Here is a 24,852-nt window from a genome sequence, read left to right as displayed (position 1 = left end):
ATGACGTGTCTCCCTCTTTATCGGACAATTTTTATTTGAAACTTTTTTCCATACAACGTACCGTTTTTGAGTAATCCTCTCTCTCCTGGCCTTTTCTAGAAAATACAACTAAATCATTGATAAATCTGAATTTCTTCAAGAAACTGCCGGATGCTAAATTTCGCAAAATTAGCTGGAAGAGATCGGAAGGTATCAAAGAAAATGTGGTTATTTTTTCAACTTTAATACTCCGTATCTTGAAAAGTAAACCAGCTGGGAGACATGTTTATAAGAACTTTCCACCTGAAAAATATTTAAAAAAATCATCCTGTGAAATGTCGGACACTTATTCACTAATATCCTGTTTATGTATTTAGACAACATCTACTACTTTTAATATAAAAACATTAAAACTTTAAATGCAAAAGTGGTAGGGTTTATCCTAAGTCCTCAAAAAATTTTACATAACAGAACAGATGATTTTTTTTTTAAGTGAAAAAGACCACAAAGCCACAAATTTATAATGGAACATCCTGTATATTTTATAAAAATTGAATGGACCTTCATTTGTTTATTTTAAAAATATGTATATGTTACTTGTTGAAATACGGTTTAGCCTTTTTCGCGATGTTTGTATTTAAAAATCGGAATAATATTGTTATTCCAAATAGTAATTGGTACGAATAAACAAATGGACCGAACGTCATTAATAATTATTGTGTATTCGGCTGTCCTATTTTCTTCATTCCATCCGTAAAATTGGTTATACAGGTAAAGAAAAGTTAGAAATTATTTGCGTGTATTACAAAATTAACGATATTGCCCAAGGGCAAGCGCAGCTCTCGTTCGTGTCTACATGTCAGTACCTGTTAGATCCACTTTTCACTTTTTATGTTTTTATTTAAACGACAAAACAATATTTCAATGAGCTATATATTTTTGAAATCACGAAATAAGGGTTTATTCAATTTTTATAAAATATACAGGGCGTTCTATTATAAACTTACCGGCTTTGTGTTCTTTCTTAATTTTGCAATATTCATGTGTTGTTTCACGTATTTTTTTCTGGCGATTTAAGGTAAACCCTGCAACTTTTGCATTTATAATTTGTCTTTCTTTTTAAACCAAACGTTTTGGGCGTTGTTTAAGTACATATACGGGTCAACCCTCTTCATTTAAATAAAATAGTTAAATGTTTCCAACTGAGAACAAATATTCCAAAAAGCGCTAATACAAAATATCGTTACTTCTCGGACAATTCTTGCTTCATCCAATTAATAGCATCCATGTCAAGCTTTGTCAATGCTTTAATTAAATTACTTGGCTCCAAACCTTCATTACTTATGAATTTAGACAGGCAATAATTATTACGATGACGTAATCATCATAATTATGAATAATACCCTTCGGGAAAGATAATAACCGAAAATTCCTCCTAACCATGAAACAAACATCCCTGACCGGGAAAAGGGGTGGCAAGCAGATGGAAGAGGAGGAGGGAATTCATAATTAATTTTGTTTTTGTGCCGCGGAATGGCGGCGTTCGCCGTTCTCCTAAAAGTTTCCATTTTAAAGTTGCTCTCATCCGTGCCAAAAGGGTTGAGATGACGCTGAGCAAACAATAAGACGAATCTCAAGCGCTTCCTTAATTAATAAACTTCTACTAATGAAAGAAATAATTAATTTCTGCCTACCAACACTGACGATGAGCTACGCCCCTAATATTCTTGGGCGAACCCTTAGGTTCTTTGTTTCCTTGATTATTTAAAATTTCATTGCTCAAAAAAACTAAATAATAAGGATAATACGCAGCAGTTATCGTGCGCAGTATAACTAGTTAATGTAAACCCCCCTAGCTGTAACACGCTTCTAATAATAAGATTGTTTACGAACCTGACGTCATTGTTTGCTCTGCCTGACATATTGCGAAACAACGAAGGCAATTTCCTGGTTGGGGTTGCAACTTAATGAGCCTTCTCTTTTGGGGAATGCTCCAAGTCCTGAAATTTAATACTGGCAACTTTTTATTAGCCGCCAGTCATTGAAGCATACAATTTCTCACTGCAGACCTCCAAGAGAGGCGAATTCGCCACCGAAAGTCATCGATATAAAAGTAAAATTTATTAGGATCTAACTGTCCCAAAGTTAATCTCCCCTTTACAATCAATTACAAAAACGCGACAGAAAAATCGGTCGTTTTGGCATTCATACTTGCGTAATCACATGGGCAAATCCCCTTAAACGTTGGGCGTGGGGCGATTTCACGGGGCTTATTGTGTCCCTGACACCTGGCCTACCCACCCTGTTAACTCGGGATGTTCTTCTCATTCATCTTGTGTGTTGACTTTTTTATTGCGTTTCCGAAACCAATTTTATTTCCATAATATCAAGGTCAGAGATGGCGATATTTCGATATTAGATCTGTTTATTGATACGAGAATAACCCAGAAGTCCCCGCCCTGAAATACAAAGGACGATTTTTTGTTAAAAATTTTCCTATATCACAAAGACTTAACCTTAAAAAGCTTATGTGTAGTGTTTAAGGGTGTTACATTGATTTGTGTTAGTTTTGGATCCGTTTTTAATGAAAGCTTTTACACATTTTGCGAACTTAGAAAAAATATATCATCGATACGTGATTCATTCATTTGAACGTTGGTCCATCCAACATCTAAGCGGAATTGGATTCTACTCTGAGGGAATCTGGTGCCTCGTTAGCAACTATAAAGTTTAAACGTGGTTGTGAGAACTGCAAGACAAACTACACAGTGGTCAGCCCAATGACACTCCAGATATTGTGGTGAAAATCCACAAAACTCTACTGGAAGAGAGGCGTTTGGAAAAGTGCTGTACATCGTATTTTCATTTGAAAAATTCGATATGGGAAAGCTGCGTGCTAAATGGGTGCCACGATTACTAACAAATAAACAAAAATAGTTATAAGAGAGTGTTTGGTGAAGTTTCGCAGGAATAAACCCGAGTTTTTGCATCGATTTGTAACCGTGGATGAAACCTGAGTCTATCAGTTAACACTTGAGATGAAAGAATTGTTAAAACAGTGGAATCAAAGGAGAGAATCGGCTTTAAAAAAGGAGAAAAACTGTTTCATCTGCAGGAAAGGCGATGACGTCAGTTTTTTAGTGAACTTTTATTAACTATCTCTCTAAAGGAAAAGTAATAAACGGAGAATATTATACAAATTTATTGCAGTGGTTGAGCGAAGAAACTAGAGAAAAGCGACCGCATTTAAAGAAAAAAGACAACTTTCATCAAGACAACGCATCAATTCACACTTCCGCTATCGCAGTGGCCAAAATCAATCAACTTGGTTTCGAATCTTTTCCTCACCCCTCTTATTCGCCAGATTTAGCCTTCTTCGATTATTTTTAATTTCCATACTTGATAAAGTAGCTCGATGGAAAGAGATTTGCCAAAAATGAAGAGGTGGAGTCTCAGGTTGATGCCTATTCTGAAACATTCTATGTCGAGAAATAATGTAATGCTTTGTAATTTTTTTTCTCTAAGTGGTAGATCAGGTACTTCTGGAACTATTCTCATACTTATATGAATACTGTCGAAAAGTATCTCTTATATGCGTTCATGTCGACGTAATTCAATTCAGACTGCGACACAACATTACCGAATAATGAATTTTCTTAGTATAACTTCAAATAAAAGTTATTTAGAAAACATCCAGCCCTTCAAAAAGTCTTTGTTTTTCAAATTAAATACAGAGTAATTTTGTCCGAGGCTCTATAAAAACAGAGTAGTTTTGTACTAGCTTCTGAGCACATAATAGTGCCTACTATTAATACGTACTTACAGTATAAGAAATGCTAGCGAACGTGAATAATGCGTTTATATACATATTCGATATAACCCAAATTTGACAATTTTCGTGGAGAATTTTTGGTTTCATTCTGTGGTAAAAAACTTGTAGAACACAGATTATTTGCGGTCAAGGGAGATACAGAAGAATTAAGTTTAATCGATCAAATTTCTAATACATCCTCTGTTTTCGAAAAGTAGCTATGTTTGTTAAAAATTTTTGAACAAGAATAAGTTTCGAAAACGAAACTTACCAAAAAATGAATACTTACTGTTAAAATATTCTTCGTTTATAGTTCATCTCACTACTTCTCTGTAAACAAATAGTAACTGTCTTTCTTAAGCAGGGCTGAAAATTGAGGATTTTTGAGAATTTTCCGCTCTTTTATTTGGTAACAAGGGCATATGATAAAAAAGAAATTACGTGTCACAAAAAATCGCGGATGATGTGAGTACTGTTGATCTATCATTAGACTTGTGGATTTTTCAATAGAGCAAAATTAACCTTACGAAAAAATATCGGAAAAAACGAAGCTCTCATTAAGAAAACGCTGCTGGACGAACAATTCCCTAGGAATATTGAATATAATTAGAGAAAAAGAACTTCATTCAAAAAATACAATTAAAACTTGGTATGTTTCTATGCCACAGAAGACGTTTTGGGAAGTAATCCTAGAAATTCTTTCAATCCAGAACAATTCAATCAGGCGTTGTTAAAGCTGAAGCTGTGTAGAAGGTTAAAGGAAGAAAAATGATATTTAATCTGGAAATATTGTTTGCATCACTGAATCCATGTTTACTGAAGGGAATCTAAAGGAGTAAAGTGCTATGGTTATCCGTAATCAGCGGGAGAGCTTAGGTTTTATTCAACGATATTGATTTTAAAGAACTTGAAAATGAAGAAGAAAAAAAGACAATTTATGGATTATTTAGAGGAAAAAACGCCTCAACTTAACGACATTCATTTAGCAATTGCAGTTCGTGAAGTATGATGGTTCGTTGTGTCACAAGTTCCTGATAAATTCGTCACATAATTTTCAATCTTTCTATATATTTCTGTTTTTGAAGAAATTTTAAAAATTGAATTTGACGAAGAGGAAACTTCAAGAGGAAGTGCCTGAAAAAACTCAAATTTATTTTAAAATTCAGGATACACTAGAAGAACTGGTCAACGTGTCCTTCAAACATTTTCCATAAAATGCATATTTTCAAGGACTTACTAAGGAATTTCTTCGAGAATTTCAATGATAGAAATCTGTGGGAACCTTTCTGTGAATATCTGCTTCTCAAGGCAGTTTTTGAATCAAACTTGACGATGAAAGACTTCATTTTTGGTAGTGATTTAGATTCGACGGTCCGCTCAATTTTCAGAAGCTTTTGATAAATGAAGAAGTATTGCAAACAATAATAATATCCATATTGAGAAGGTGAAATACCAGCTACTAACCTAGCATAGCATGACTGCTACCATAACAGGCGTAGTTAAGTGATAAAACTTACCTATACAACCAAATATGACTCGTTGACACTAATGCCAGTCAATTTTGTCTCACCTTATACCATACTCGTTAATTTACAAATAAATCCGATATAATGCGTAATGAAAGTGATATATTTTGTTTGAAAGAGCAGAAAAAAGGTGATACTGATGGAACTCAAATATTCTCAGCCAATGGTCAACACCACCTACCTAAGCTGCGCCGCCGAGGAAATCTTCATTCAAGTTCTTCAAGTTTTGAATATGGTTCGTTATCAAAAAAAAATCAGATGAAGAATTTCAATACCAAGGAAGAGCACAGTGACGATTTTCTGCCGAAAGGTATTGAAGACGAGATGCAAAAGTTGAAACTAGAAAAAGGGGACTCATCTAGATCCGATGACGTAATTTCGCGCCAGCAATTCAGTCCTGAAGGGACGAAGTTGAGACCTGAAAGGAAGGTTATTGTGGGAGGATCTAATCCTAATAGCAATCCCACTAAGACGACTTCGAAATTACCAGTGCTAAGCCAGGAAGATGAGAAGGTATCTGTATCAGCGATTCCCAGGAATCCCGTCACTGGAGCTGGGGTTGAGATACAGACTCATCGTAAATCTAAAAAGGGCCCTGAACGGCAACTAAAATGGTTGTGGTAGCTTCATATTGTTTTTCATTGTATATAAAATTCTTTACAATGTGTGTTTATCTTTTTTTTTCTTCGCTTCAGGACGTGATAAGGCAGTAAGGCCTGATTCAGTCCCCTTTCAAAATCATTCACAATAGGTGTGTAGATACGGTAATTTCCCAGTTCTCTCGTGCACTGGACCGTTTTATTGGTGGTTTTAACGATCCCAAAACAGTTGTTTGGCTGGGCATTAGCTACGGGGTATCTTCACCCATCCATGCGCCCACTTATTCATTCATAATGCCCAAGACACAATACAGCAGTAAATTTACCGAGGGTGGAAGTTAAAATCTATTGTGCTCATACCTGTTCGCCTCCCATTGAATGATTGTTTTGGTTTGTTTATAGAATGTCCATGTACCCAAGATAACTAAATGATTTTTGAGAGCTTTAAGCGTCATTATATCGTTTTTCAACTCTTTTTGAGATTTGAAAATTTTTAAATAATCCAGTCAGCACCAGAAGCTAATTACATACATAAATTGTGAGTCATGACCGAAAGCTACAATCATTTGAAAGGCCTATTTTGCTGACAAAATATACGCTAGTGATTAGCGCAAATGAACAAACAACATTATTGAATACTAAATAATTAACATAAATTTTACGAACGGTAATTATTGACATTTATGTGATTATATTTGTTTGAATGTTTGCAACTTCATCAATTATGAGGAAATTCAAATTTGGTGGCTGGATAATCAAAAATATTTTCACTTTATTACGCATGAAGGGGTATAGTTAACGCACTGATGGTTCGTTTTGAATGATGAGTTGATGTTTAGAAAGCAGGGTGTTTTATCGAAGTTGTTTCACTCCGAGTTTAAAAGGCACAATATATTTTAATATTCGTTATAGTTTTTTTCATGTTATATTTTACGGTACCAGGACGACCAGTAGCCCATAGACCTGAATAACAGAACATCTTCGGATGGACACTTAATAACAATCCAGTACCTGCTGCCTGGTTATAAAGTAATTGGGATGGGTAATGTTTCACCATACAGGGCGTTTCATACTAGTGTTTCAAAAATTCTGGGAATAAATCGGTAGATAATTAAAGAAAAAAAGTTCATATAAACGTGGGCCCGGTTTCACTTCCTCTCTGAAATATAGGGCAACAAAAATATTCTTCGAAAGATTTTTCCTAATAAGCCCGTTGCAACGATAAATGTTTTTATTCAAATTAAGGAGCGTAAAGTAAGTGTAGGGTCACATCTCTTAAGGGGAACATAAAGTTTTTCATTTCACCAGTGGCTTCCCCATTGATATGACTCTGAATATTGGAAACGAAAAATATGATGCGCCACCGGTTTTCGTTAAATTAAAAATCATTTTCCGAAGGGTCCATACTTTTGTGCAAAAATGTCTCTTAAATTTTTTCCATAACGTTTATCTTTTTTTTGTTTATGAAATAAATTCAACATAACATTATGCTCTAACTAATATTACAACTAGAAGACTAAATTAGGTACGTCATGTTACTTATAAAAGAACGATTAATTAAGGTTGCTCCCATGCGAGAACAAGAGGACCGACTTAAATTTGGCGAGCTGTCTTAAAAACTACAACGAACATGAAGCAATAAAGGTGGTACCTCCTAAGGTTACCGGCTCACCAATAATCTGATGCGTATGTAGATCTATAAACGTGTAACAACTTGGAGGATCAGCTGAAATGCCCGCCTCCATAAATCATCCCGGATAATCTCTTTTCTATTTTAGACGTAAAGAGGTGGTCAATTCAACATCCCCATATAAATCTTACGAAATCTATTACACAACTATCAATTTTTATAAGACGGCGTGTATACATTTCCGCCCCGTGTCGTTCTATTGTGAAAAGCAAAAGTCAATACAGGCAATATTTAAGATTTTGACATGTTTGTCCCTCGTGTTCTTATTTAAGAGCTTGCGAGCATTCTATTTAGAGAATCACTTTATTGTTGACTTTCAAATTTCCACGGTCGCCTTTAAAAGAATATACAAGAATAAGGAACGATGTTCCGGCGGAAATTCTATGGCCTACAACGCTATTGTTCGCAATTTTGTTTGCATGTAGGGCCTGGCGTTTCCTGTCCCCATGTTTGTCGGGCGAATCTCGTTTTCAATTTTGCGAGTCAATGAGGGTTTAATGATATCCAAAAAGTCGCATTAAGCTCAATTATTGGATATGACAGGACAGTACGAGGATGCTCCCAGAAGTGTCCAAATGGACATATACAGCAGTGCGCAAAAGTAAATAGACAAATAGAATGTTTCGATTAAATTATGCATATGTTAATTGTTCTATTCGCTTACGCATGTATGTTTCTCGCCGCAAAACACTTTATAAGAAAAAATAAACAAATGTTGATAAAGTTACTTTAGTGTCAATAAAAAATAAATCTTTGGAATTCACTTGGTCGAATGTAGGTAGACAATTTAAAAATTAAAAATAAACACTTAACAATTTTCTTCAATTTATTCCAAAAATTAATCGAGACTTTCCTAAGGCAATAATGTTTGTTAAAATACCCAGTATTGTCAATGACCGCCTGACATCGACGCGGCATTGATTCAGTCAATTTGTTTAACATTGCTGGATCAATATTTTGTTACTTTTCTTGTATTTCAGTGAACAGTTCATCACAATTTCAACAATTTTTATCTCTCAACTCTTGATCAGCAATTTGCCGCAGGTTTTCTATGGGGCGTCTGGGAAGGCCACTTCAAAATCGACATTTTTCCTTTTTTGAGAAATCGTTTAACTAACTTTGAGGAATGTTTGGGGTAGTTGTCGTGTTGAAAGTGGAATCTTAAGGGTGAATTGTCCTCAACATAAGGTAACATAACATTCTGAAGTATATCCCTGTACACAAATATGTCTATTTATTTTATGTAGTGGGTAAATACTAAAACCGCTGAAATATCCCCATATCATTACCAAAACCGCCGGAATATTCCCATATCATTACCAATTATCCTCCATGCCTAACCGTGGGTGTGTTATATTTAGGGTTTAATCGCTGACCAGTGGGACGTCTAACGTATTGAATGCCATCGGAATTAAACAAATTGAACTTGGATTCGTCGCTCCAGCAAACTCGTTTCCAATTCTGTTTGAGCCTATGAGTATGTTGTTTAGCAAATTCCATTCGAGCCTTCGGATTTTTTTTACTGTAAATTTTTTTTGTTTGCTAGCCTATATGCAAATAATTTCTCTTGAACTAGTCTTCGTCTTACAGGCCTTGAAGACCAGAAATTCAGAAAACTTCCAGCTCGTATCGAGTTTTCTCAGAAAACCTGAATGGATTTCTCGAACTAATAGCCTTTATCTTCCGCACATCTCTTTTGTTTGGCTTCCTTGGTCGTACAGTTTTTAGTTTCGGGATAATTGATCCAGTTCTTTGATACATTTATGTTATAGCCCAAATAGTTTTTTTTAACATCGAACCTGCGGGCAATTTGCACTTGCCGCTCACCCTCATTAAAGCTTTAACAATTCGCCCTTTTAAATCAGTGGACACTTTTACGTTACGAGGCATGTTGCAGACTATAATGCCTGATACATCAGACCAAATGCAAATTGTATTAATGATTTTCTGATATCTTAAGAATTCAAAGTAAATTCAACTGTTTTACCACGTCTATCTACGTTTAACCAGGTTAACTCCAAAGATTTATTTTTTTATTGACAATAAAGTAACTTCATCAACATTTGCTTATTATTTCTTACAACGTGTTTTGTGGGAAATAACATACATGCACAGGAAACAGATCAATTTACATATGCATGATTTAATTGAAAAATTCGGTTTGTCTATCTACTTTTGGCAACTACTGTAGATGGCGATATTTTTGTTAAAAATTTTCCTATATTACAAAGACTTAACCTTAAAAAGCTTATGTTTAGGGGGGCACTACATTGATTTGTGTTTGTTTTCGAGCCATTTTTAGTGACCGCTTCTAAAGATTTCATGAAAATGGAGAAAACGAGTTATCGATCATTTCATTTGAAAGATCTTAGTCCATTCAACATCAAAGCGGTCAATCTAGTCCTTTATAAATAGATGTAAAATATTGGGTGACAGAGTTTAAACATGGTTGAAAGAGCGGCCAAGCCAAACTACGCAGTGGTCGGCCCGATGACACTCCAGATCTGACCACTACAAATATTGTGGTGCAAATTCGCAAAACTGCACTGAAAGGCCATAGGTTGAAATTGCGCTAGCTAATAGATTTGAGAGGCATTTAAAAAAGTACTATACATCACATTTTCACCTAACAATTGGATGTAAGAAAGCTGTGTGCAGAATGGATGCCACGAATGCTACAAAAACAGCGCCGGGAGGGAGTGCTTAGCAATGGTTTGCAGCAATGAAGCCGAGTTTTTACGTCGATTCGCAACAATGGATGAAACATGGGTTCATTATTTCAAACTTGCGACGAAAGAGTAGTTAAAACACGAGACTCAAAGGGGAAAATCGGCCCCAAAGAAGGTGAAAACCGTTCCATCTGCAGGAACGGTGAGAGCCTCAGTTTTTTGGGATTATTTTTATTGACCATCTCCCTAAAAGAAAAACAATAAATGAAGAATATTATACAAATGTATTGCAGCGTTTAGAGTGCAGAAATTAGGAAAATGCGACCACATTTGGCCAAAACGAAAGTCTTGTTTCATCAAGACAACGCACCAGTCCATACTTCCGGCATCGCGTTAGCCATAATGAATCGACTTGGTTTCGAATTTTTTCCTCGCCCACCCAATTAGCTAGATTTGTCCCCCTCAGACTTCTATTTCCCAACTTGAAGATTTGCCAATAATGAAGAGGTGGAGTTCGAGGTCGATGCCTTCTTAGAAACATTAGAAACTTGTTACTATGAACAGGGTATAGAACATCGCTGGGAAAGTGTGTCAATCTCATAGGAGAGTATGTTGAAAAATAATTTAGTATTTTACATTTTTTCTTATTTATTTGTGATGTCGATTACTTCAGCGACTGTCCTCATATCAATCAAATAGATGTCCCGAAATTCACGACGGTAAGTACCTACCTTAGCATGGCAAAAATAACAATATTTGATCAGCAAAGAGGGCCGTAGTGTTGACAGGTGGGTCGTAGGTCTAACAAATTTAATCTTAAATTCAAATTTGAACAGATCAAACGCAGCGAGCGTGACGGACCAATATTTAGTTATTTGCCCGAGCACACAACTTGTTGACTGCGTAAATATCTGCCATCATTGTTTCCTTTTTATAAAACTTTGTTGCCCTAGGGATTAAATTGGCCACCGCAGAATTAATGGGCTTGCTTTGACTCAGTGACAACTTGATAGTTTGAAACTTAACTATCGGCTAAGACTTAACCAGGACTAAACAAACTCGCCTTTACTTGAAGAGGACCTATCTCCAGTGAAGCATTTTTGGACTAGATGATTGGGTTTGTTTAAACATGTCGTCATAATTAACTGGAATATTTGTCTTGGGTTGTAGATCTGCGACGTAGAAGAGTGTCAAATAATAAAGTGTTCCGCTGGCTTTAGATTAAACGTACTATGTACACGATTCTGAACCCGCGCTCCACTCACTACGTGAGGAATAGAATATTTTGAGCTCGCTGGTATTTGTAGAGTATACAGAACGAAAGTATGCCCGAGTTTGGTGTGGAAATATTTACCGACAGTTATACATTCTCCTGCTAAATAAATTATTTCGGTAAATGTCGACATTATACACACCGGGAAGGGAGCAAAAGTCAATGTTTGGTGTGGGGAAACGATGAAAAATGGTTTTATAAAAGTTTTTCGTGCTTGCTTAATGCAAATAATCCCTTTCGCAACCGGTAGTCGGTTTGTTTTGCGTATTTTTAACTAAATCTGGCTTATAGTACTAGGGCAAGCATGCGTTTTATCGACCGTGAAAGCCAGAAGTTGATCACCTCATCACGCATGGCACTGAGATGGATCGCTATGTAAAAAAAAATCCGTGACAGATCTCATGGAGAAACAAGAAGAGGTTCGAACGTGAAAACAGCGTGTAGCCATGTTAAGTTGGAAGACGCCATATTTGAACATTATGAAATTCGGCATTATGAGAAATATTTGCCAGAGAAACAGAAAGGTGGGAGCATTATGCCCGACATTATGATGAGCATTATGACGTTTAAGCTGATTGCAAACGGGCCCAATCGCTTGACGAAAACCTAAAACTGTAGTCTTGTTTGAAATGCTAAAATTAAAATACAAATATCTACGAATGAATAGATAAGTTAATTGAATGGATGTACCGTTGCATTTTCGGGGTTTGAATATGCAGTAAACTGATAACTTACCAGTGACACTTGTAACGACAATGCAGAAATAAATGACAAATTGGGATGATTAAAAGTAAATTAGATTTAAAATATATATATAACACATGGGAGAGCTTATATCGATTTAGGAGCCTAAATGTGAGGTTTCAGTTCATCGCCCGCTACAGATTTTTTGGTATGAAGTATACGAGGATAGTCTCAGAGGTACCCAATTTGAGATTTAGAGAAAAAAAATTGGAAAATATTACATTATTTGTCAACATAGTCTCCTTGGAGATTGACACACTTTTCTCGCTGATTTTCTATGACTTCTCTACCTTGTTTACAGTGAATCGCTTCGAATGTTTCAAAACAGGTGACAAACTCGGACTTCACCTCTTCATTATTGGTAAACCTCTCTCCACTGAGCCATTTTTTTTTAAATTTGGAAATAGAAGTAAGAGGGGGCCAAATCTGGCGGGGGAAGAGTATGAAACTAAGTCAGATGATTTTGGCCTTCGCGATGACAAGAGTGCGGACTGGTGCCTTATCTTGACGAAACGAATTTTTTTAGAGGAAAAAATGTAGTCATTTCGATTATTTCAAAAATTGGACAAAAATTAACCTGCAGCAAAGCGTCCAATAAAAAAATTGTTCACATAAAAGATATTCATTTTTTGAATCTTTATATCTGTAAGATTACACTATGTAAAGATTCAAATTACATCTGTAAAAAATACGGAGTTCCATTTGAAAAAAAGTGTCCTTGAAATTACGTTTTGGCTAAAGGTCACTATCTTGATGACATGTCCTCTTTACTGGACAACTTTTATTTGAAACTTTTTTTCATACCACGTACCATTTTTGAGTGATCTTCAAACATGATTTTAAATGGGACTCCCTGTATATATCAGGTCTGGTTCTTTTGAGGTTATCTTCGTAACAACTACGGAATTAATCGGAGCTTGAGGATATTAAGGGAAGCTTAAGCAATTTGAGTGAAGAGCGTAATGAGAACATGATAACGAAAATTTTACTGTCATTTCCAGGCCAGAGCAAATGAAACATTTTGTGTAGACGTCAGAGTCGGTGATAACCGTTAAGCAGGCATTAAGTAAGCGTACTTTTAGATTATTTGTGGATGAAACGAGGTATTCAAAGCGTATTTCTGCCAGTGCTTTGCCAGCAATAAGAAGAAATAACAATTTCGGTCACAGTTGAGGTTCAGATCGCGGCAAGTTAATGTGTTTGTTATGTAACGATTTGGAATATATCAAGGGAAATTGCCAGAGTGCCAGCACATATTTTAAATACACACGCTCTATTCGATTTAAACGTAACTTTTTCCGTGAAATTATGTATGTATGCGACGAGGGGAGGTTAGAAGAAAAATGGAAAATTTGAAAGCACATTGTTGATGAATCTGAGACTTTCATATTTATTCAGTATTCAAAATTAAATGTGATTAGTATGTTAATAGTGGACCAAGTGACATCATGTGCAATGAAGCTACTACTTTTGACACTTTACAAATTATTAATAATCGATTTGTGATAATTGATAATGATTAAGGGTTGGATTGTGAAATGCATTTTAGCGTGTTGTAGCTGGTTGAATGATTTGATCCCCCTAAAACTGTTAAATAAACGGTTCAAATGTGCTTATTAGCTTAACCGAACCCTTACAACCGCACTCTTCAATAGGACAACGGCTTATCATTTAATGAATAGTAGATATCTTGCTTGTGTTAGCGATCTGAGACGTTATGACTCAAGTATTTGACCTCCTGCTGGAACAGGTGACATTTCTTATGGTTCAAGTTTAGATGGGATTTTTTTCTCTTAAATTTACCAGATGTTTTTTGAAACGCCTTTCTATGACGATTATGTTTTCGAGGTATACAAGAAAATTAGTCAATGAAATTGACAAGAATGTTCATTGTGCATTACGTTTTCCGCAAAGCATAAAAATAAAGAAAAACAAGCAACATCAGGTGATACTATTGTGCTCAAAAAATATGGTGAATTTATTTATAAAATGAAAAATATTTACTAATTCAAATAAATTTCATCCCGTTCAAAGTACTCCTCGTCCGACATGTTGCACTTATGCCCTCCTTTTTGCCAATTCTCGAAATAATCAGAGGAGTCTTTTCCCGGGATAGTCTTTGATATTTTCTTCGATTCGCCCTTTAACTCCTCAATCGAGTCGAAGCGATGTCTTCGGAGCGGTCTTTTGAACTTGTTGAAGAGCCAGAAGTCCAACGGTTCTAAATCAGGCGAATACGGTGGTCGTGAAACAATATGGATCAAGTTGTTGACATTGAAGGCGCGACAAAATTTATTAAGTGAGCAAATAACTTTGTATTACCACTAATAGTAGCATACACATCACGACATTTTGGATTGCGCTTCGGCCACAAATCCAGCCATTTGCTATTGCCGTATTATTAGTCAAAATGATCAAAATTTTCAGCAAAATACCTATATATTATTGCCTAAAATTCCATATATTACTTCATTTACATTCAGGGAAGAAATACGAGCATACATGGAAATTAATTGTCTCTCCCCTTTACCAACTTCCTGGATAGCACATTCAATGTTCGCGTTGGACCGCCCCTATAAATGGAACTACATATCACTCCAAAACATTTTACCACGCACACCTAAACTAAACAAAACCGGAGGTCACATTAGACTAAATTTTTAATAATGACCCTATTGACACGTGACCCAGCACTAATATAGCGGTCACGTGGCTGATGGATCGCTTGCCCGGAAGCGATATCGTTCTAACTTCACCCTTTTTTTATTAATTAGTTTCCTAAAACGATGGTGTGAATCTATTTTTGTGTATTATAGAGAAACCCTCTGCCTGTCTCGCTCAATTTTAAACATGTCGGTAGGCACAAATTTTATTTTGAAAGGGGGGCCAGGTGCATAGTATTATAAAATCACTTCGTTCCCTACAAAAAATATATTTACAAATTCGATTTTATTTTTATATCAGATAGGGCTCACGTTAGAGTAGTAAGTATCTCTCTGATTTGCTGGCGAGAATCGACTTCGAATGCTTAAATGACGAGGATATCGGTGTTCTTGTTTTTGGAGGTCAAATCCTTATGGGAAGATTTAAAAAGCACATTTGCATATCCGCTTTATTAGTTTTTAACCCAAAAAATTTTTGTATAAAAGTGAATCGCCCAGACCGGGATGTGAACGTCTTAAGTAACTGATCCATGTTTACCACCCTAAATTCTTGGTATTTCTGCATTTTACTTTATTTGTTTGTCGTTAGATTCAGTGAGGTATCTTAAGCAAACATTACATGGACTTTGACGATATTCCAAATCGTAAAACTGTTATAATGTCAGAGAGGACACGTAAGATTGATTCGACTGTTATTTATTATCGAAAATAAATATTGATTTCTCTTTGGTTTCGTGTAATTTTCGTGGACCTTCCACCTCCGCTTGGAAATATTTCGCTTTTTTTGTGTCTTCTCCTACGTCAACCTTAATTTTAACACTTCGATTACATCATCGTCTATTTTTTTTCTGCCCAGAAATAGCTCTATTTGCTCAGTTTTATTGTTCAACAGAAAACTTTGTCCTGGTATTTTCCTTCTTTAAAATTATTTACCCTCGACATTGTTTAATACGAGATAAATTTATGAATACGCCATAAACGTCTGAAGTTAATGAAGCTTTAGGCAAACAATTTAAAAGATAACTTTCCTATCGTCATCGTGGCAAACATCTTAAGATAATCGTCACAATGGCATCCTCGCCGTTGCTGCGGTTGGAGAGCCAGACAATGGAAATAGCTATTTTACTTGTTCAACAAATAAATCCTTTAACAATGCCTTTGCTCTGCTTTTCGAATTAAAATATGGGTTTCAAAATTGAAGAGAACAAAGAAGAAAGCAAATATTTTAAGCTGAGAGCAAATGTGTGCGAAGTTATTATTATTATTTTCCCAGATGTATTCAACAGTCCACTTATCTCTGTATCATTAGATTTCTTAAATATATTGTTTTTCTTGTATAATATCTTTACGTATTTATTTCTTATTCGCTTTCTCTCTATCGACTCTGACCCGGTGATGACGAAAGGCGAAGAATACTAAGAATTGTATATAGGGAAATGTGCAGATGATAAAACTTTTCTAAATAAAATCAATTACTCAGATGAGAGGCAAAGTGATAATTAATGCAATTTTTAATTGAAAAAATAGCAATTTCTGATCCAGGGGAAACCCCTGCCTGCAGCATTACGCATCGTCAATTTCGCTTGAGTTAATAATAGGTGTATAAATAAAAATTGAGCATTTTTTAAATAAAATTAAGCTTCGTCAAAAACATAGTTCTTGGGAATGTTAATAACCCAAATAATTTCCATTACTATCTATGATTTTAGCGACTTATTTCGTAGATGATGGATGTCATTGCAATAGAAGCTCAGTGGTTTCGAGGAAAAATTGCTATCATGCCATAAGCGAACGCCTTCAAGTTTAGGGGATCGTAGGTCAGTTACATGAGACTGCATTGATCTGACTGAGTGAAAGTCGCAAGGAGCCATTTCCAGAGAAGACGCTGCATACTAGAGAATTTCCCAGCCTAAGGAAAATATGAGTTCCTGGGTCGGTTTTTCTGTATGCCGACGAGCATTGTCATTCAACAATGTCACTTCCTCAATTCCCTGACCCGTAAATCGTCTTTTCTCCTCCGGAGCTTCACTAAATTGTTTCATTTGGACTTGATAACGGTCAGCTGTAACAGTTTGACCAGGGTTCATAAGGTCGTAGTAAACGACTTCCTTCCAGCCCTAGTAAACAGATAATAAAACTTTCTCGGTATGAATATTAATTTTAGTTTGGATGGATGGCCTAGATCAACCCAAGTTTTTCTACGTTTAGGGTTTTCATACACAAAATTTTTTCTTTTATATCGGGAAATCAAGTTCTTTCAGATAGCAACTCTGTGATTTTAGTTGTCTTTGGTTGGGTCGTGAGAAACCCATTTTTCTTCCTTTTGAATCTTTCCCCTTATATGTAATCGAACCGAAATTACTTGGTGAGTCACTCCTAACTGCTCTGGAAGCTTTTTTCAGTTTGGCATGGATTTTCGTCCAGTAAACTCTCTAGTTCTTTGTCTGCAAACATTTTTTTACACCCGGATGCGGATTGTCTTCATTTCAAAAGTTTCTCTCACGAAGTCAATTTCTGACAATTGAAGTACCAAACAGAACTATCTCCCCAAGTCGAATTAATCATTTCTCTAATATCAGTGGCATTTTTGTTCAGTTTAAAACGGAACAACATTGATATTCTAAAATTTTGTTTGAAAATATTCATTTCATAATCACGTTTTATGCACTGAACGGTTGGTGAGCAACTGATATTTTTATTAATAAATATAAAGGTAAATTATATAAAGATACGTACATGCATATGTGTATGTGTATGTATACATAGAGCACCAAAAGTTTTGTATAAATTTGTTGCAAATTGAAGGAAATATTTTTCTGTTCCAAAGATTGGGTCATATTATTAGAATGGTTTTATTTTCCTTTTTGAGATGAGATTGAAGCAAATATTGATAAATTCGTGACGAGTGAATAGTAGAGTGAATTTTATCTTCTTAAGATGCTAAAACGTACTCAATCACAAGTACGTTAATGTGTAATAAAGTTATATGGAGAAGGAAGAAATTCACGTGATAACGATTCATTATTATCGATCGCAAAGACAACTGTAGACAATATTGTTAAAAATGAAAAATGACGAATAGTTTAGAAGAAAACACGCTTTAGGAAGATCGAGAAAAACTATTAATCGTGCAGAGAGTCTAATAAAAATCAAAACGAAAAACGATACGAAAAAGTATGATTACTCGGGAATTACAGGATGAATATCTTACCAACATCACTCGCAGCACCGTTTTTCTTCGGTTGAAGGAAGTGGGACTCGTTGGATGAGTGAGTACCAGAAACCCACTGATTAATTCAAAAAATACGGAGGCAAGATTGAAGTTTGCATCAACAAGGAACATCAAAACTGGGGTATAGAAGATTGGAAAAAAAGTACTTTGGTCTGACGAAGCAAAAATAAATTTCTTTGAAAATGATGCCAGACGTTGTGTACAACGAATCAAAAGGTGCTAGATACGATTCTAGGTAGCAAACACCAAGTGTTAAACACGGCGGTGGTAACGTTATGCTTTGGGGTGCGTTTTCGTGGCAAAGTGTCGGTCCGACTGTTAAAACTGGTGGCAATATGAATACTGTCATGTATAAAGATATTTTAACAACACACATGCTTCCTTTCGCCCGTCAAAATATGATGCGCGAAGATGGATTTTTCAGCACGATAATAATCCGAAGTATCGGTCTCGGCCAGTACAAAATTGGTTTAGTACCAGGAAATTCAATGTCCTAAAGTGGCCAGGTCAATCTCTCGACTTGAAGCCGATTGACCATTTATGGAGGGAGCTAAAGGCGATTAAGGGAACTGTAACTTGATCTAACAAGAGCGATTTCTGGGGAAAAGTGCAAGAAGCATGGGACAATGTTAGAGAAGATAGAATACAAAACTTAATTGAGCCTATGCCACATCGGTGTGCCGCAATAGTCAGTTCAAAAAGGAATGGCTGCAAAGTACTAACTAAATAATAGATTTGCAGTTTTTTAAGTTCATTATAAATTACGTTCTAATGTGTATTTTTATTGTTTAAATTTATTTGGCCCGATACTTTTGAACAGGACAAAGTATTAATTGTTTTTATACCATGTTTTGATATTTACAATAAATTTCTAACTTGCTCATTTCAGTGGTACATTTAACGGAGTTGATGTTACTACATATCAAATCCTTAATTTTAGTGTTACATGTTATTTATTTACAAAATCATCTTTGAACCGAAACTTTTGCACGCAACTGTATATAAACCGCGAAGCTTAGGCGTACGAGGCAGGCTTTATTGTGTTCTTCGCCAACCAACGATCAACGCCTTTAATGCACGACGTTATTATCGGCACATAATATTCAAACATGGCATTACTTCATTGTTCCAATATGACCATTGTGTCGTCGTCCCATTTGGCGCTTTACAGTTAGCTAAGACCGATCCGTGACAGATTTTTATACATATTTCTCTTTGGTGTTGTAATTAAATCGTTATTATGCCTATAACGTAAAAATCCATTATTGACCTACAAACGAAGTGAGTTTGCCACCTAATTCTTTTAAACCTCTTATTGACGTTGCCGCCTTACTACGGCGCGCCGCCTGAACGTCGAAGATTAAAAAAAGGAGAAACACGGCAAGCAAATACGCATGTGACGCAAACATGCATAGCTTTATGGTCCCATGATTTTATCAGACTGGTCCCTGATTGGTTGTTTACTCAAAGGGGAAGGGCGGTCGGACGCCGGCGGTCCGCTTCGCTCCTCTTCGTGCAACTTTTCCGTTTGAGGTCTTACGATATAAATGGTAAATGCCCCCGCTGCTTGCTGAGCTGTAAAATATAATCTATGTTACTATGTTGCCAAATTACAACGAAATAATCGTTAGTTCGGACTTTACTTTTCGCACATTTAAAATTTGAGACTATTAGATTGCCATAGAATCCTATAGAATAGGAATACAAGACTTAAGAATTCTGGGTTAAGTGCTTAACTGCTGTCTACTTCCCGTTGGTCTTTCGCTGCCTAATTCTCTTTTGCCTTTTTTCTACATTTGTATGTACATCTTGCAGGTAGAGTTTTTGGGCGTATCACACTGAGAAATCGGCAAAATTGCCTTATCATAACGTATGAGTTAGGCGTTAATTGGCGAGAAAACTAACATCTTTCGGGCCGAGCTTTGGATTTCCGGGTGGGGTTTGAACTCGATCCGAAGGATAAAGTCCATATTTGACGCATATGATCATGAACGCGGATAGTCTCAGAAGAACGCGATTCAGTAATTAAGAACGTTTTTGGAAAATATTACATTATATTTCAACATAGTCTCCTTTGAGATTGACACACATTTCTCGGCGATGTTCTATGGCTTCCATACGCTGTTTACAATGAGAAGCTTGGAATGTTTCAAAATAGGCATTAATCCTGGACTTCATCATTCCATTATTTGTGTGCTTACACCGAACCATTTTTTTAAGTTTGAAAATTGAAAATAATCTGAAAGGGCTAAATCTGGCGAATAGGGTGGGCGAAGAAAAAGGTCGAAACCAAGTTGATTGATTTTGGCTGTCGCGATGACGGAAGTGTGGAATTCTGCGTTCTCATGATGAAGCAAGGTTTTCTTCGCTAAATGCGGTCGCTTTTTCCTAAGTTCTTCCCTCAAATGCTATAGTAAATTTATGTAATATTCTCCGTTAATTGTTTTTCCTTTAGGGAGACAATCAATAAAAATATTCCCCAAAAACTGAAGCTATCACTGTTCCTGCTGATGGAACGGTTTTCACCTTCTTTGGAGCCGATTTTCCCCTTTGAGTCCAGTGTTTTAATTGATCTTTCGTCTCAGATCTGAAATAATGGATCTATTCTTCATCCTAGATTATGAATCAGCACAATTCGGCGTTATTACTGCGAAATTTTGAAAAAATGAAAAATGTTCAAGTGGCTGGAAAGCTGAGCAAAAAAGATTTACCTTCGTATTCTTCCTGACCGCCTTCGTCGGCCAGAGCCGAAATCTTGCTAATTCAATACGAAAACCGTGAGTTCGTCGATGGAATAGATAAAAGAGCTGCATAATGCACAGTTGCATATGTAACTCAACATGCCACATTTGATCTCGACGTCTGTTCAACAGATAATAAGCGTTTTTACGTCCCACATATCAACAATTTCTACCTTCCGATTTATAAATATTGTCACTCGATTATTCTATAGTGTTTGAAAATATTACATAAAAGCCTATTAAGCCTACAAAATATATAAAGTGAATAGGTAAATATAAAAATTTTGTTCAAATTTACTGAAAGGCACAAGAAATATTAGCTGTCTAAACAGAAGAGGAAAACTGATGTCTGTGTGCACATATTTACAGATTTAACTAGTAGTGTTGTGAAAGTAAATACCCGTTCATTCATAAACCACGCATTTTTCAATAAAGTGAAAAAACACCAAATATTTACGTGGAATAGTTTAAATATTTTAATGAAAATACACTAGTTAGGATTGTTTAGTAATACTCTATTAACGGTTTACAAGGCAAATTTACAATACGATTACAATTTGAGTAAATTGTCGAGCGCGTCGCTTTAGGTACTCGTACCACGCAAAACCGAAGCACTGGCATTGGTTTCAAGCCTTTTCTGTTTGTGTAGAATATATAAATAAGATTGGTCAACAAATAATACAAACAGAAGGTTTACAAACTTCAACTTGGCGTATTTCTTTGTGTGACCAGAGCTTATTGATTCTTTTTGTTTGAACGTAATTAACTTGGTTGATAATTGTTGCCTTTTCTGCCAGATTTTGTCAATGTTGACGTCTCTATTATTTGATGTGCTTTATTTAGTTTATTTTGTCCGCCATCACCAATATTTACTATTTGATTCGTAACTTTATATTCAATTGTCGAGGATTATAATTATTTATAATAATGCGTTTCCGGCGACAGGACGGCGCACCTCCTCATTTTAGACAAGTACGAGCCTACTGAAGTGGTCTAGAAGCACATGCCCATTTCGAACATTTAATTACAGAAAAATAAGTGTTTTTTTTTCATTTTGGACTTCAGATGTGAGCCTACTTGGATAATACATTTCTTAGCCGGTGGATGGTACATGGAGGTGACACGGAATGGCTCCCTAGATCGCCGGATTTGACGCCTCTTGACTATTTTCTATGGGGCCACTTAAAAAGGAAGCTGTGCGTCACGAAACCGGCAGATTTAAATAGGTTAAGAAGAAGGATTACTGGCGAATGCCGTCTCACTATTGCTGAAATGCCGGAACATATTATTGAGAAATTTTATTACAATTTAGCTCACTGTCAAGTTGTTTAGGGGGCACATTTTGAGCACTTGCCTCTACAAAAATAAGTCCATTTACAGAGAATAATTTTTTTTTTCTTTATTTCTTTAATTCCGCAGTAGTTGCCGAACTGCTAGAGTTAAACATAACACGTGTTACATAAAATGTATTTAAATGCGAGGATGATCAGAAATTGCCCTTAATCGTTCGTCACCCCATAAGAACAAACGTAACTTCAATCCACTGCTACTTTGTAGCGCGCTTTGTATATTTCTGAATGCGGCCGAATGGTAGAATTTTTAAACACCCTTTATTTTTATGCAAGGCGTTTTAATGAATTGTATATTTTTCGAGACACTTCAGGGTTGCCGGACTTTTCGTACACAGTATATACATCTGTATCTACGTTTGGTCAACAAGCCATTTCATTGGCTCATCGAAGCTGTAACCAACGTAGCTGAAAGTTACACACTCCGTGATTCCCCCTTTTGTGCAAAAGTCGGAAGCCATTGCAGACCCCTCTTTTATAAAGCAAAAATCGTACATTGAAAAGAACATACAAAAGCCATTATGCCTAAAGAACCAAATGTAAACCGGAATCGAATTACCGACAATCTGGGCGTTGTGTATTAAGTATAGATATATGGGGATCCCTCCGCTCTCCTCCTTCTAACTTCTCTATGTGTAATTGAATGCGACGGTGTATTAAACAACATACGGTGTTGCCAGACGCACTAATATTTTTTGATATTCCATTAAACAACTAAAATGTTCATGCAATCTGACGTTCAAAGATGATCTATTTAGCTTCCACAATAATCACATTTTTGCAGCCCCCCGATAACGTTGTTTAATCATTACAATAATGATATTTTCATGTTCCAAATTAGATAAGGTCGCTTTGAACAGCTTAGAACGAAAACCAATTTGAACTAACCTGGACCAAATTTTACTCAGTGTTGAATCTTCAAATCGCAGAATTGCTACTTAGTTTTTCGCGTAGACGTGAGTTCTGGAATACAGAGGATGTCGAAAGCTATTCAATGGGTACTAAATCGATGGATCAATGCGTCTTTAACAGAGAAATATCCATTTCAGTGACCCCTATCAGTCAGTATATACTACGTGTTTGTTACCACTAAAACATCGACGCCACTGATTGTCAAAGAAATATTATCTTTAAATAATTTTAAAATGAATCTCCTAAACTTTTTGTTTAATTCTAAAAAGCGGTAGCAGGGATAAGAAAAATTTCATGGCTATCATCGATAATTGTATATTTAAAGCCTATTTATTTACTTTGCATTGGGCGTTGCTAATAAAATAAACCAGATATGTCCCTAATCCTTAAATTTCATCCAGTTTCACTAATAGGTAGGTAAAGACATAGGCGTAGAGGAAAAGGTAGATCACTAATCCCGCTTAATTCAATAGTATACATTTACATATTTAGTTTTGATATTTATTTACTAATTCTTGAGGAATTGGGATGTAAAAATAATATTTAAGTGTCTTAATTTCCTGTTAAATGGAAAAAGCGAAGAAGAGTCACATTGAAAGCTCTAATGATTATACTTGGAAATAATCAAAACTATGGAGAATTATTTGTCCATTGTTTGTAGTTTTGGACCATCTTACTTTCGGATTTTCACACTTCTTTTGATGTTTGCATAGAGTCACTATATCATATTAAAATGTCTAAGATGATATTTTGAGTCGTCTAAGGAATTCTTAATTCACAATATTCAAGCAAGAAAATAAAAGTTGAAAAAATGACGATTTAAAAAATAAACGTACAAAAATTCCAGCGTACATATAGAATCTTTTAAAAATGGCTCACACTTATAATGTTCTACATTTTTTGTGAATATTTAGGTTCATACATACATATGCGCGTTTCGAAGAATTTTGGCAAAAGAGACAACTGGTTAGCCTCTCAATAGGGATGAAGGTAATTGAGACTAAAAACTGGAACGTAGAGAAGAGATAAAAGAGAGTTAGCGAAGGATTTGGGTTTAGTTCCAACTATTTTCCAGGGTAAATCAAATCATTCCAATGAGCATCTATGCAGTGCTTAAAAGCATAACTGTACAACAAAACTCGAATTTAATACATAACAGGAATAATATGTATATTGAATGTTTTATCTTAAAGGGGCATATTCAGTAAGTTCCTAGTTGTTGAGAATTCTTTTATAAATAGAGAAGACATATCACCTGACATAACATAAACAGAGAAAGGCAGAGGAAGATAGAAGCGATTATTGGTAGGAACAAATATGTTGGAATTCGAAAGGAGAGGAGGGATAGCTATCGATATTATCCGGAAATGGCAAACGAAAAGAAATAAATCGTCCACCAAAGGTAGAGATAGAAAGGCTCGGAATTGGGAAAACTGCATCTCTTTAACTTTAATAATAACTGATATACCGTTTAAAACCATCGCGTTTGAGACACCCTGTAGAATAATAAGTAAATAGCGTTACGTATTCTTGTATGTCGATAATTGCACATTATTTCATTAGGATAACGTTTGCTTTACTCACAATTAAAACATGTTTTCCTTAGAGATTTATAATATCTAGATTTAAAGGATAATCCATTTTTAGACTGACAGCGGAATATT

The 24,852-nt window shown here is 35.7% G+C and overlaps 2 protein-coding genes across 2 annotated transcripts in view; one reads left to right on the top strand and one right to left on the bottom strand.

Annotated features, from left to right (window-relative positions):
- Positions 1–24,852, bottom strand: part of LOC136339784 (uncharacterized) — a 167,444-nt gene that overhangs the window by 32,291 nt on the left and 110,301 nt on the right. The gene's annotated exons all lie outside the window — the stretch shown is intronic.
- On the top strand, positions 5,332–5,948 carry LOC136339743 (uncharacterized). Its single transcript, XM_066283189.1, has one exon. The coding sequence runs from the start codon at positions 5,401–5,403 to the stop codon at positions 5,938–5,940; it is 540 nt and encodes a 179-aa protein (XP_066139286.1). The 5' UTR covers positions 5,332–5,400; the 3' UTR covers positions 5,941–5,948.

The sequence above is a fragment of the Euwallacea fornicatus genome, chromosome 6, assembly GCF_040115645.1.
Source record: "Euwallacea fornicatus isolate EFF26 chromosome 6, ASM4011564v1, whole genome shotgun sequence".
NCBI classification, from domain to species: domain Eukaryota; kingdom Metazoa; phylum Arthropoda; class Insecta; order Coleoptera; family Curculionidae; genus Euwallacea; species Euwallacea fornicatus.
The sequence above is the reverse complement of the archived record's forward strand: the minus strand, read 5'-3'. Positions and strand labels throughout refer to the sequence as shown.

Excerpts from the sequence above, each read along its gene's own strand:
- LOC136339743 (XM_066283189.1), top strand. The coding sequence starts at position 5,401 with ATGCGTAATGAAAGTGATATATTTTGTTTGAAAGAGCAGAAAAAAGGT.